Below are 15,619 nucleotides of genomic sequence, written 5' to 3'. Positions count from 1 at the left end.
AAAGCCTGTTCAACTGCATGTCAATTACCTCTCTTGCATTCATTTTTAAGACTGTGATAACACCAGTTTTATACATTATTGAATTTGTACGCATTTTATTGTGTGAGAAATGATCATATGATTAGCTCTTTTATGCAACTGTACACATATAAATTTCAACAATTACAGGCTTACAGTGCATAAAATGAACAAAACACACACACAGTGATAAGTCCATATACAGTCATTGGAAAATATTTGTTTCTTGTTCATTTTAATTCCTGGTACAACTAAAGGCCATGGTTTTCCTGATAGTGATTTTGGTTATTATCAAGAAAACCATAGAAAATGGCTAGATATCAGGTCTTAAATTATACTCTTAAGGAGCTATTTTTGTTGTTATCATTATATTTGTCCACACAAATGTACCTTTAGTTGTACCAGCCATTATGATGAATGGACAACAAACTGAAGGAAAAAAATGGTCTCTTGTTTTTTTCCATGACTGTAGTGCATGTAGTATTAGTACCATATAGTCTAATACTTCATCATGGCATATGCATAGACTGAATGAGAGATAAAAGTTGAGTTGAGCAATATAGATAAAACCCTCTATCACAGTAATATTCCATTTAGCTACTTTAGATTCAAGGTACAGTGCTATAGGTATTAAAGAGACAGTTCCCCCCAATATATATATATCAACCGTAGATATGTATGCCGTCTCTTGAATATAATGAAAGTAGATCGGCTTGTGCTCAAAACACCAATAGATACATGTGAAAAAACTCAACGGCAATGTGTCTTTCCAAAAATCATGACCCTGTTACTAAAGATAATCCACAGACCTTGTTGTGTGCAGTTTCATGTAAGAACTATTTTCTTTCTAGTATCATTCCTACATGAAAAAGTATGATTAATGAAATTACCTTACAGCTGTATTGATAATGCAGTTCACTGATTTGTTACCACGTAGATATAATCGAGCATTTTGTGCTTTTATATAACCAAGTTTTTAAGATGTGGGATTAATAATCAATACAAAAGGGAAAAAAATATGATATAAACAGGCAAAAATTAAAACATAGAAAATAGTGTACACCCTGTAAAGTTGAATACACCCAGCTTGATGTAGTTGAGATTTTATGAACTCCAAACTATTCCACCAAGAGTGCAATGGTTTGGATCTGTCGCTCATACAGGTCATATATGTTACATTATTGCAATCCAAACAAAAGGAAGTATGATTCCCGCTGGGTTCAAGATCCATGAAGTGCTCAGTCTGCTTGCCCTGCTGTTGTTGTTGTTGTTGTTCTTGTCCAGACAAGTGACATTCTGTGTCTTCATCATCTTCCTGACCATGCCATTTCCATAGAATCTTATGTTGTTCTGTGAAAAAGAAAATATTATATAATATAGAAATATCACTTTTCATGATACTTGGTGGAAGCAAAAACAGACAAAGGGCTCCACGGTCTTTTAAATACAAAACTACCCCCTACTAAAATGTATTATTATTACATTACATTATTCTTAGTATTACTCACATCTTCATCACGGATCCACTGTATTTGTGGAAGAGAATTCTGGATATTCTCCTGTGCAGAAATGTCACCCTGGTCTGAAGTTATGGCGTACATGCTGTCAGAAATTAGGAGAGATACGCCAAAAAAGCATATCAAGATATCGTATATTTGTGTACTAGCCTGTAGTGTAAGCTGTTTATAAAGCAGCACTGGGGTTAGATTCAGTCTCAGCAGATATATTGTGTGAGGGACTGCATGGTGTTTTACTGGTAGATTGATAGATTTATAGATACCTTGTATTTGGCTGGCTGATACATTCTGAGATCTGGATCTCAGGGTAGTAGTATAGGAAGACCAGGCACATCTCATCAGAAGTTGCAAACCCCATCTGAAGGAGGAAAATGTGAAACATGGCAGCAGAAAAAGGAAATGAGATCCTCTTTATAGATACATTTAAATCAATGTGTATGATGCCGTGAACATATGACAGCCAGGTGCTCTTTATACTCTATCTCATTTGGTTATGTAAAGGTGCACGCCACCTAAACATACCTCTACATATATTACTAAAATGCTGATTTGTTTCATAAGAAGTCTTCATGTTACTTTTATTTTTTTGTATATATTTCATGGACAACACTCATTTCATTTAAAGCTCATAACAAATGTGAGTATTCAGATTCCTTTCATAATTAAAAGTACTAATCCCATACTGTGAAATTACTACACTACAAGTAAAAGTACTGCATTCAAAACTTACATAAGTAAAAGTACAAAAGTATCAGCATCAAAAAAGTATCAAAAGCAAATGTACTCATTATCCAGAATGGACCCACTCAGATTATTTTGTAATGTATATTTTAAATATAGCACCTTATTTCACACTTTTTTTAAACTACATATTTCTACTCACTACATAATATGTGTTCTTTCATAGTTTGACGCCTTCAGTATTTATCTACAATGTTGAAAATAATAAAAAATAAAGAAAAACAATTGAATGAAAAGGTGTGTCCAATCTTTTGACTGGTACTGTATATAATTAGATTTTTTTTTTGTATTAATGCATTTATGTAAGCAGCGTTTTAATTTCACAAAATACAAAGATCATAAAAATATAGAGCACATTTTAACTACTTAGTATACTGTTATGAGGTTTAACTAACAAAAAAGTCTAATCACTTCAAATTGATCATGTTTTTCATGTTAAATCTCAACCTGAAAAGTAACTAAAACTGGCAGCTAAATGTAGTTAAAAGTACAATATTTGTATAATATCTGTAAGTATAAAGTTACTAGTTAGTAACTTTAAATGGAAATGTTAGTAATTAGTTAAATGGAAATACTCAAGTAAAGTACCTCAAAATTGTACTTAAGTACAGTACTTGTGTGAATGTGTTGAGTAAGTGTACTTAGTTACATTCCAGCACTGGTAATGACGTGCAGTCATAAATTATTTTTACCCACCTCTGTGATGTTGTTACGATTGAGAGTACTGTAGGTGCACTCCACTGCAATCTCATCACCCTGTAATGGGAGACAAATAATGTGGCACCAAGAATTATGGAGCACTGTTAATGTCATATTGATTTTAAACAGCCCAAACAATGAATTACTTACTTGTAACATATGGGCATAATATTGGAGGCAATGGAAACTTACTGGCTTGATGGTCTTGATGTTTCCCAAACTGATGCTCTGCTGTAGATCAAAGTTGTAGTTTTCGTCCAAGGCCAAGAAGTCTATCTGCTCTTCATTTCTAAAGTCAGAGAAAAAAATACAAAATAACAAAATGTTTACAAGGAAACAATGGTTCACTGCATAATCTGCATAAAAACTGGGCTTTATTGCAAACACGTTGAGCATAAACTAATTCTTTCATTTTTTATATACCATGGTCTGGTTGAATACTTGGTTCTGATTGGCTGATTGTTCATTCACCGACTGAGTAGTTCAGGTGAAACTGTCTGTTCACCGTTCTAAATTAGTTCAATTAAATTTTTAATTTTTAATTAAATTTTTTTCCAACATGGAGTGTAGTCCTTTCATGCCACATCCTGTGAACACTACAGGATGGAAATTGTTAGTGGACTACAAAAATCAAATATCATTAAAATCTGAGGTTTTATCTAAGGTTTGTCCTATTTACTGGTATTTACTGGACCTTATGGGATGGGAATATTTGTTTCAGGTATTTGTCAAACCACCAGGTGTTACCAGGAAAACAGAGTTGTGACAAAACCACATGAAAATGTAAATGAACAATTAATGTTTCATCAATGCATCATCTATTAATTCTTGATAATAGACATCTATGCCTTTGCAAAGATACCAACCATTTTTGCTGTGTTTTCACAAAACCAGTGAAATTACTGTTTATATATTTATTTTTATTATTTATCAAATCCGCTTTTTCTTACCTGTACTGGCCAACTCTGACTTTTCTCCCAGCAAGGTGAGTGTGCATCAACACGGCAAACACGTACAAATCAGGCACAGGATGCATCATCTAAAGGGGTGGAAAGTAAAAAATATCATTAAAAAAATGTGTGTTACTTTGGCAAAATTTGAAATTCGTATTAAAGCACTACACACCTGAGAAAAGAGAGAGGTATTGCACACGCCAAAGGTGTGGAACTGAGAGGCATTTGGTGGGATCTTGTAGTTCGACTGTGGAAATATGCCTGTGGTCAGGATGCCCACATCATGCTGCCGGAGAGTTGCTGTGTAGTGCAGTCTCAGTCCTGAGCTGTCTGTTATACCTGAAAAGAAGAGGCAGGATTTTAAAAATGTTGTGTCTTGATGAAAAGAGACTAAAAGGGAGAGAAAAGAAGACATATGCTTTACTGCTTTGATTATGTAACACTATGTAATTCAGTGTGTATTGTTCATTCACAGCAGCCAAAGCTCACCTTTTATGTGTATTAAAAAGCATTGGTGGCATTTCAAAGGGACATTCCACCAATTTTAAGCATTAAGGTCACGTTTTTGTTCATGTGGAAGTACAACTCAGCCTAAAATTACAACATCTCCAACCTAGACAACTGAATGGGTCACTACCCCCCCAACGACCAATGTTACCTTTTTTTGACCAGAGCTGGTTTCCGGCCGGCTCGGAGCCAGTGCTCATGTGGTTCGCAGTTGGTTCAACATGCGAACCAGCTCTGAACCTGTTTGTTTTTCCACAGGCTCTAGAGCCACATCATGTCTCCGCCCTCTCGGCAAGTATAATAACAATGGCAGACTATTACACACATTTGTGCTGCTCATGTTGATCACTATGGACGCCGAATACATTCTTATAATCCCTGAATGTAAGATGTTAATGTTGCACTTTGTTGTAAGCTAACGCTGTCCCGCTAACATTAGCTCACTAGCGTTCACTAGCTAATGTTAGCACGATATTAATCTCCCGCTGACGTTAGCACGCTAGCTTGCCCATATAAATCACAGTGCAGTAAAACCAATCAAATAAATGAATGACACACGTTTTATTTGGTGTCTCTCAACGGCACCGAATTGGTCTTGTTGGTCAGATAACTCCGGCCCCGGCCCCTGACCTAAGCGGTTCGCAGTTCAAGTCCAGCAAAGAGTTGAACCAGTTTTTTACGAATTTTTGGCAATGGAAAACCAAAGAACAGTTCACATTTGGTTAGCCGCAATAAATGGGCTTTGGTCAAAAAGCCCTATATGAGCGTTTCACGGCTCACAGTATAGAGAGTTAATTAAAAAAAATAGCAGACACAGCAACATACACGTACGGTATGTGGTCGTAAAAAATAAAAGGCTGCAGTTTCATTGAATTTAGGCTATGAAACCACTGGTCTGGTTTAGGGCAAACAACTTCCCAGTAAGGTGTTACAAAAATGTATGCAGCCTAAATGCCGGAAGTGAAATAGTTACGTGGGTGACAAGACTACCAGAAGTGACATAGTTACGTAAAAACGTGATGCACAAAGCGTTCGGTGATGTTTAAATCACATTGTTTACTTATGTTTCCACATGGGACAAGAGCCCCATTCTCCTGGGTGAAGGTTCGATGTTTGTTCAACCCACCCATTCGCCCTGAGTGTGATTTCTGCCATTCAAACTCCGCATTGATGTCAATCATTACTACTATGCCTGCTAGAGAGCAGCGGAGGACAGTTTCAAACATGAATATGGGTTGTATTTTTCTGCCTGTACAAACAACCTATATTGTTGTTTTTGAGTGGAGACCAGAGTGAGTGAAATCCTGCTCATTTTACCTTTAATGGGGTATGAGCACATGTCATCTGTGGTATTTGGCTTTAAACTTATATGAGAAATTCTATTACAAACTGAATGTTTGGTATTTACAAGGATGGGCATTTAGACGACAGGAAGGGTTTAACCAAGACATGCTATCAGTGACATCTCGGAAAATTTAGGGCCCAGCATTTTTTGGAACTCAAAATCCCCAGAAAATGTTAGAAAATGTCAACCTCTGCTACTTTGCTTTCAAGCCATTCCTTAAATAATTAAATTGCTGATAGAATCAGTGGATGTCTTGTCTGTAACCAGTGTTATATGTGTACTTTGGAATTCAAGAATCAGAGGTAGGAGAGAATATTTACCTGCTTCATTGTTTGGATTATTGTAGTGAATTTCCAGCATATATAATAATTCATTCTCTGTTCCTCCAACAGGAATACCCACATCTTCTGGAAACTCAAATACCTAAGGGTACAGAAATAAACTGTCGATCACCTTGTAGAGACACAGTACTGACAGACAAATACAGACAAAAAAAAATCAGAGATGTACACTTGTTTTTCCCTCACCCCTCCTCCCACTCCCCATGCAGCCACCACCATGAAACAGGCCACCGATCTGATGATTAAGTGGCAGGGCCCTTCCACCGGCTCCGTCACAAAGGAGTGGCAGCGGTACAGCATCATGTGATGCACGTTGTCAGATTTCTCAATCACTGGCTCAAACTGAGGTAAAATAAGAAGAGAAGGTTTAAAGACGGCAGAAATAAATGTGTAAATCATGATGCATATAATTCATTTTTATTGTAACTTTTTAGGCATGGGAATAATTTGAAGGTCTAATAATGTATGTATGTCACTACTTTGATCCAGCATCTCAGGTAAAGAAAAGCATTAAATTGCTTATTTTAAATAAAGGTGTCTGAAGAGTGATAGAAGTTACATAATGAAAGGATGATTACCTGATATATGTGATGTTTTGTACTTAAGCTTGGAAACTTCATGACCTTGCAGTGATAGTAGGTGTGTTTTTGAGGTATCATGACCTGCAAAAAAACAAAAAAACAAACACTTATATCGCAATTATTTAATTTTTTCCTTGACTTATGAATTTATCCAAAATCTTCATTCATAATCCTTAAACGCTTATCCAAACTCAGATTGCAAGGGGCTGGAGCCAATCCCAGCTGACATTGGGCGGAGAGGTGGGGAACACCTTGGACAGGTCTCCAGACTATCGCAGGGCTGACACAGAAAGACGGACAACCATTCACTCCCATGGGCAATTTAGAGACACCAATTAAACCTAAACCTAAGTGCATGTTTTTGGACTTTGGGAGGAAGCTGGAGTACCCGGTGAGAACCCACGCTGACATAGGGAGAACATGCAAACTCCACCCAGACTAGGCAAAAGTGCTAATCACTACACCATCCAAACTATATATTGAAATAATAAAGTAATGCATCAGTAAAAGCAATCCTGTTGAACAATCTGGCTCATCAGAGTGAGCAACAAGGTACATTTTTTTTAATTATTATTATTTATTTATTTTTTACAAATTTTGCATAATTTCCCTACATTGTTTACTGTGGCACTGAAATAGTTGTGGCTGGTTGGAGTCGTTCTGGGTATGTAGTTCAGCAGGTTGATTTCCTTGGTGCCTCTGCGAGCACCATGGTAACCGATGTCATCTGTTATTCCGTAGGCGTAAATCAGTTTAATGGGTTGAGCCTATAAAAGAGATGGCAATTTTAGTCAATAGGATACAATAAAGCACCATGAAGGGCTTAAATTGAGGGGAAAGGGATGGAGCGTGTCCTGTGTACCCGAAACTACCTTTTTTTATACTCAAGCTACAAAGAGAGAAATCTTTTATATACAGTCTATGAGAGAAATATAAAGAAAGGGTTTGTCAGGCCTGGCTCAAGGCAGGACTCAGACGCAGAGCAGGTGTATTTAAAGTCTCTTTATTCAAGAAGGTAGCAGAGATATTCCTCACAGAGTGAAAACAAAGGGGCTATAAAACTCCTGAATCTGAGCTGAGAAACTAACAAAGAAAAGTCGCTCTAAAGGCGGAATAGCACTGAAACCCTATCTACACTAATACACTAATCTAATAAATCCTAACCTAAGAAACAGGGAATATTATCTAATCTCTCAAGTGGAAAACTAACAAATAAACACTCCAACAAACAAAAGGCGCTCCAAAAGGGAGGGACCAAACCTGATAGGGAAAATAAAAGATTCTACAAAACACTACGATAAACCTGTAAAAGGAATAAAAGGGGGGGGGGGGGGCTGTGGCATGAACGAGAAAACGGACTGGTATGGTGACAGGGGCAAACACACTGGCACAACGCGGGTTATTTGAACACATGGAGGGAAAGGAGCACCAGGTGAACCCAATCGGTGATTAGGGGAGACAATGGCTGTGTCCCAAAGTCAAGGAAGGATGCTCAAACGGCTGGATTTGAAGGACACTACGTCATCGACATCCGCCGAAAGACTGTCCCAATGTCGAGGATGCTCCGGAGGACAGAGTCCTTCTTTTGCCCAAATTCCGAGGATGCATGTGTGTATCCTCCGTGCGCTCCCATTACCCATAAAGCATTGCTCACACTGGTCTACCGGGAGATTTAAAAATGGCGAGCGTAGAAACAGCGACGCCGGCGGTGCAATATACATTTAAATATATAAGTATTTTCAGTTTACACTGAATGTTGTCACATAACTTACAAAACGTGTGTTCAAAGTCAAGCAAAAACATATACATAAACAAATGCCAGAATATTAAGCTAAAGATAATAAACGTCATCTTGATACATTGCCGGTTAAGTTAATTAATGCGTCTCAGTCTCAGTCGCTAAAGTTATTGTTAATTAATTTATATGCGTCCGATGATGATGTACTATGTGCAGCTATGCCATTCAGAAAGTTATACATTTCTTTATTGTGTTTACAGGGACCGAAAGTCCGCTATTATCCGTTATTGTTATTTATAAATAACTGTTATTGTACTGTACTGTAAAATAAAAAATAAAAAATCACAGAACATATTTCCATGATGAATTATGCTCCGCTGCTTTTATGAAACTAAGTATCAGTGAAATATTCAGACTTAATCCAATTGTGGCTTTTACTTGCTAAATCGTGGAGATTCAACCTTAAAGCATCTTCTTCCATTTTTACAAATATGTGTCAGAGTGCTGATGCCAAAGACACATCCATGTCATGAACTGATTTTGAAATTGCGGCGCTGAATTTATTTATTTATTGATTGATTGATTTTAAACTGATAAGAACAGATACTACACTTGATCTTAGCCAAAAGGCTGAGAGCGGCGCTGAATTTACAGGACATCCAATTACGCAATGACGCACAGCTGCACACTCCGAAGGCTGTCCCATTTGTGCGTTACACCAGTGAAAGGAAGGACTCTTGCCTCCCCTCCGGAGGACCCGACTCCGAAGGAAGGATCCTACCAAGGAAGGATCCTTGACTTTGGGATACAGCTAATAAGACAGATGACACACAGGGAAGAGCAAGTGACCTGAAACGAGAGGAGAGTTACTATTTCAAAATAAAACAGGAAATAATGAGACCAGAACATAAAATAAAACACAACCTCGCGTGACAGGATTCAGACTTTGCACTGTACTACCACAAATGCCAACACATTCAGACATACATATATACTGGTTGTTACAACCAAAGCTGTATAGAATTACATGTGTTCAATACAAAGCAAAACCTTGTGCACCTTTCTTTTTTTTCCATTGTCTTCGTTTCTGAAAACACCCTATTCAATGTATAGTAAAAGCTCACAAACGGGTGCACCTAACAAAAGAGATCCTATAACATATGGATATATGATATGTGTTCGAAACTTGAGCTTTACATGGAAGAATTGAATCAGCAACACAATGATTCTATGGTATTACAAACTAGAAAATTTCCTCTGGGGAAATTTTGAAAGGGCCACGGGGGCTACTGCCGGTGTGTGTGTGTGTGTGTGTGTGTGTGTATGTGTAATTAAAATCACATAAAGTTACTGTGTGTGTGTGTGTGTGTGCGTGTGTGTGTGTGTGTGTGTGTGTGTGTGTGTGTGTGTGTGTGTGTGCGTGCGTGCGTGTGTTTGAAGCATGTGTATGCATCTGTGAGGAGTGTGCGTGCTTACGCGCATGTGTGTGTGTGTGTATCTGTAACTGTAATCACATCAAAGATCAAAGGCAATCAGATCAAAGCAATCAACAGAATTAACTGACACCTGTTAATGAAAGAGTGACAGCAGCCAGAGGTGGACTGGAATTTCTGGCCTCGAACAGAAAGCATTTTTGGCAAAACCATAATACCTATCATTGATCCGACTTCACTTTGAGCGTCCCGAGTTCTTCCTGAACGTCTAAATGTGATTTTTTTAAAGAAAAATGAAAAAATAGCTTTGTTAGAGCGATCTAAAAAAACTGTTCCATCTTCCCTTTTTCTGAAATCTCCCTGCGTTTTTAATATGGGAGCCAATGAGGCTGTTGGTGGTTTTGGTGGCAAATCTGTGGGTCGTACGCCCAAACTATAACTCTGACAGCTTTATCAGAGGATTGTGAGTGAGAAGACAAATTTTCCTACATTCCTATGTATAAATTATTTCTGTAGAGTAGAATTTGCGGCCTGGAGTGCAGTTTTTAAATTTATTTTTTGACAATTTTTTCTCTCCCTCTACACTCTGGCGATGATGTCACACACTGTGACACGAACATTCCGTGCAATACACACCCATTATAATCTCAGAATTTCTCCAAAAATGATCATGGTCATTGAACAGGGATTGATAAAAACTATATGACCTATCGAAACGCAAATTAATACACCAATACACAAGACTTGTGTCTACTGTTTAAAGTTTAAATGGAGTCTCTAGGTGAAATTATGCCGGAGAAGTAGGCGTTTAAAAATCTCCAATTATTATTCTTTTTCGCTCATTTTTTGTCGCCCGTCCCATTCATTTCAATGCAAAATTTTGGGCAGTTTTTCGCGACTTACGTCTTTTCTGTAGAGAAAAGTAATAGCACACCGATCCCGATCAAACCACACGTTTTGATATATAATTTGTCCTGCAACTCTTCAAGTTGTAGGACTAGTAGCGGGACGAAATTGCGTCCGGAAGCGGAATAAGAAAAAATCCACAGTATAACAGCACTGGTCCTTACAGCTATTGCTGTATGGGACCAGTGCTCGGTGCGATTGCCCCGAGGCCCTAATTACAATGACTCTATAGGGAACTCTTTGGAATTCAAAACAAGTTTAAGTTAAGTGAGGTCTGTTGAGTTGATGAGGGATGTTAACATACAGTTATGTAACTGGTGCCACAGAAACCACAGCCTAATAGAAGGGGGAACCCCAAATTCTTACAAAACATCGATTACTTCAGTAAGAAATAATGTAAAATGAGCAGGTCATTATTGCAGAATAAACCCTGACATGTTGATGCAGGACCCCAACATGTTGAACCACATTTTCATGGCCAAATGGCTCACTGTTCAAATCAATATTTTAAACACAGTGAACACAGTTTTGAACACAGTAAGCCATTTGGCCATGAAAATGTGGTTAAACGTATAGCTGCATCTTTGATCCGATCTTCATCTCTTGAGATAGTCCATTATTCATTTCATTATAATTGTATGCCATAACTGACATCAACCAGACTAACATTTTTCTGACATTATGGTGATAACATTTCCAATTTCATCACTAATTCACTGTTATTTACCAAATAAACCTGACTGGAAGAAATAAAACATGCTCAAAACTAAAGACATTTTTTGTATTAATGTCAACCTTAGTATGTTTTATGCAGAATATTCTGTAATATCTGAATGTCTTACAGTGATATGGAAGTCTTTGTCATCACATGATTGAATCGTCCTCCGAAAGGTCATGACGGTTTGACCTTCACTTTCTCTCAGAGAGAGGAGTTCGTAGCTCTGCTGCTCGTCCACCAGGGGCATGGAGTTCCCTATGGCATAACGATCCTAAAAGGACAAAAAGATAAACATTTTACATACTAGAAGCCAGATAGTGGTCTAACATGTTATGTTTGCTGTTGTTGATCATAGAAACTAACCCAAAACGCTTTAAATATATCCAAGTATGAAGGAAACACAAAACTGCTACACATGGTCGTTAATATCTGGTAATGACTTACCGTGAAGTAGATTCCACTGGGTCCCACTCCCCCCATGACAATGTCCGACCCCTTCATGCCTCCATTCGTACTGAAGCCAAAGCTCACCCAGCCAGTCGCGTTGACCGTAAACTTAAATGTAATTTTTCCTTGAGGGTTATCATAGCCCCACTTTAGGCTGACCAAGTGGTTCTGGTCCAGGTACACCATGAAGGGCAGGTCGGGGTCTGACGCCCCTGCTCCTTTTGTCCATATTGAGAACAGGTAGAGGAAAGGAAGCAGAGAGAGCATGATGTCTCTGTGAAGTTCTTCAAACTGAGCTCACCGTCTATGGAGCTGCCAAACGCCCTCCCACCCTCCTCAGACACACCTGCATTGCTAGATGAACCCAAGTGATACTGGGAAAAACTGCCCAGTCATTACAGATTTGCTCTTGTAGAACAGAAAAGACTGTAGTGTCTGTGGCCTCTATTACATTCTGTGTTTGTGCTCACCTCTATATAGTTTATTCTCAGTGTGAGATCAACAAGTTGTCTGTCTTTGATGTCTGAGCTGTGAAAATGTTCAGCCTCAATTTTTATACTCTTTTTATAATATGACACAAGCTCTTTCTGTCTCGGCTGAGGTCAGGTGGGCTGCAGACTTCACCTCTCCCCTCTCGGCTCCTCTCTCATTGATGACAACCTGTTCCACCGGTTCTCTCTCATTGACAGACAAATGTGACCACTCATGTGTTTGATATATGAGGAGGTGACGAGGAGAGTCAAAGTTGTTCCTTTTCACTTTGCAAAAAACAAGATTGTCAAATATACGGACTCTGGCCAAAATGAAAGGTCTCACCCCCTCTTTCTCTCTTTGTCAGCTTCTCATATATCAAATACTTGATCCAAGCCAAAACAATTATCATTTTATGAGAATATGAATAGGAGTGTGAATAGAGTAATCATTCTTTCAGATCCTCAGGCCTAGCAGTCAATGTTTAATTTTTGTATCACTTAAAGCCCTGTTGAATGCTTTTAGCATATTCTTGTATGCTGTATATCTTCATTATTATTATTCACATTGTACATCTAAATTACTTCTGGCACTAAGAGATTGAATACTTAATTCATTCCTTACATACCATACTTTGATATTATGGGATATTTGGGTTTCCATTTGTGCCAACATGTCTATTCAACTGTGATCAGTATTTCTGTTGTGTAAACTATTTTGTAAACCTGCTTGTCTGTGTGGATTGCTCACCTCTGTGTAAATTTAACTTCAAACTGTTTTTCTGTCTCTCTCTGTCACTCCCTGTCATCTGACTGTGTTGCTGTAAATGTCATCCTGATGTGTCAATCCCTTTCATATCACATTGCGTGTCGACCAGATGTGACCAGCAGTGTAAGCCTCTGTGTCTGAAGATATGGATCTTGCCAGTCCCAGATAAAGTGGATCTGAGGACGGCTGTCAAGGATTCTTACTCAAAGTAAAAGTAGGGAACGACAAATCAGGATGACATTCATGACAACACAGTCAGGCACCACATGAAATGTTAAATACTTTTAACAGTTATGCTTCATCTGATTACTGTGGCTGTTTCCTTCTCAAGACACTTTCAACACATTCAGTATGTCTCTAGCTCCGATTTAACATCTTAGATTCTTACAACTTTTTAAGGCATTTAATAACTGTTGACATAGTTTCAGTGTAAGAAAGGAAGCTTGAATTTCGTTCGATTTGTCCCATTTTATTTAACACATTCTGGTAAAATGGCAATTTTGAAAAACTACTCAAGACTTTCTTTTAATTTGTTTTTAAATGTATATATTTTAGAAACGTTTTAAGCTGGATGCCCACATTTTATGTGTGCTGTTTTTTCTCTTTAAATTGCTTTTATGTTTTTTGTCGTGAAGCACTGTGTCAATCCATCCATTTTCCTCTGCTTATCCGGGGCTGGGTCGCGGGGGCAGCAGGCTAAGCAGGGCATTCCAGACGTCCCTCTCCTCAGCCACAACCTCCAGCTCGTCCTGGGGGACCCCGAGTCGTTCCCAGGCCAAGCGAGAGATATAATCCCTCCACCGTGTTCTGGGTCTTCCCCGGGGTCTTCTTCAGCTTGACGGCCTCCCTCACCACTGGTCTCCACCAGCGGGTTCTTGGGTTGCCGCCACGACAGGTACCGACGGCCTTCAGGCCACAGCTCCTACCAGCCACATCAACAACTGAGGCTTTGAACATGACCCATTCAGACTCCATGTCCCCAGCCTCACCCGGGATCTGGAGGTGCGAGTTGAAGACCCTGCAGACAGGGGCCTCCGCTAGACGTTCCCAGTTCACCCTCACTACATGTTTGGGTTTGCCAGGTCTGTCCAGCAGCCTCCCCCGCCACCTGATCCAACTCACCACCAGGTGGTGATCAGTTGACAGCTCTGCTGCCCTCTTCACCCAAGTGTCCAGAACATGCGGCGGCAGATCTGATGATACGATAATAAAATCGATCATCGATCTTTGGCCGAGAGTGCTCTGGTACCAGGTACACTTATGAGCAACTCTATGTTCGAACATGGTGTTTGTGATGGACAATCCGTGACGAGCACAGAAGTCCAATAACAAAACACCACTCAGGTTCACCCATGGACAAAAGCCCGGCCACCAGATGCTCGCATGCGTGCTCCCCTCCCGGGTCCTGCTCCAGGAGGGGGCCCTGGTTTACCCGTGCCGGGCGAGGTACTCCTTTCTTCATGAGTCCGCTTCATAGGGGTCTTTTGAATCGGCCTTAGTCTGGCCCCTCCCCTGGGACCACTTTGTCTTGGGAGACCCTACCAGGAGCTGCTGCTCCCGACAACACAGCTCCCAGGATCACTGGAGCACACAAACCCCTCCACCGCGATAAGGTGGCGATTCATGGAGGAGTGGCGATTTTTGGAGGAGTGGCGATTCTTGGAGGAACACTTTGTGACATCTGCTATAGTAGAATAGTGCTATATAAATAAAGTCATTATTGTTATTATTATTATTATTATTATTATTATTAATAATAATAATATTAATAATATTATTATTGCTACCCTTACTAACAAAAAGAAAAAATCAACATGCCACATACAGCTCCATGCAAGTTCTGGAAAAAGTGATTTATTTATTTATTTTTGTCTTTGCTTTGGCTCTTTCATGTAAAGGACATTAGTAATGATTAAAAAAAATGCAATAATAAGTCTGATGATTATTATTATATATTTAAATACTGATATTTAAAGAGCCCAGATGTAAAAACATAATAATAATTATAATAATAATAATAATAATAATAATAATTAAATAATTAACATATTTTTTTTTTAAATTCTACTTCGTTTTGTTTTTATGCTTTTGTGCTACTTGATGGTCAAAAACATGGTCAGCATGTAGCTGTGAAAGCTATCAGATCCTGACCAAGGAGATATCACTGTGCTTGTGTTGTAATTGCACATTTAGCCCAGCAGAGGCCGACTTCAGCATTAGAAACGAGTTCAGGGTCACTCCCTTTCAGCCGTTGAGCCAGCTGTGAGCTGTCAACAACGCCGTCACTAAACACATTACAGTTGCTAAGGTATTATTAGAATGATGACCCGGAAATAAGACCATTAAATGGACTCAGAGTAAAACAAACTAAGCCTTATATTGTCGGAACCTCTCAGCATTGTTTATGTATTTTGGAAAATAGAATATTTAACACAA

General features: G+C 38.8%; 1 protein-coding gene and 1 non-coding gene across 2 annotated transcripts; both read right to left on the bottom strand.

The window, feature by feature from the left end:
- Positions 1–318: 318 nt before the first annotated feature.
- LOC131991002 (DBH-like monooxygenase protein 2 homolog) lies at positions 319–12,211 on the bottom strand. Its single transcript, XM_059356276.1, has 13 exons — positions 11,942–12,211; positions 11,622–11,768; positions 7,317–7,469; positions 6,700–6,783; positions 6,308–6,463; positions 6,101–6,203; positions 4,101–4,267; positions 3,926–4,014; positions 3,168–3,264; positions 2,973–3,032; positions 1,794–1,893; positions 1,527–1,639; positions 319–1,368 (listed from the first exon to the last, which is right to left on the bottom strand). The coding sequence occupies exons 1-13, from the start codon at positions 12,209–12,211 to the stop codon at positions 1,192–1,194; spliced, it is 1,716 nt and encodes a 571-aa protein (XP_059212259.1). The 3' UTR covers positions 319–1,191.
- LOC131991730 (U2 spliceosomal RNA) lies at positions 8,891–9,084 on the bottom strand. The gene has a single exon (XR_009396164.1). It is a non-coding gene; the product is annotated as a U2 spliceosomal RNA (small nuclear RNA).
- Positions 12,212–15,619: the final 3,408 nt, after the last annotated feature.

The sequence above is a fragment of the Centropristis striata genome, chromosome 18, assembly GCF_030273125.1.
Source record: "Centropristis striata isolate RG_2023a ecotype Rhode Island chromosome 18, C.striata_1.0, whole genome shotgun sequence".
NCBI classification, from domain to species: Eukaryota; Metazoa; Chordata; class Actinopteri; order Perciformes; family Serranidae; genus Centropristis; species Centropristis striata.
The sequence above is the reverse complement of the archived record's forward strand: the minus strand, read 5'-3'. Positions and strand labels throughout refer to the sequence as shown.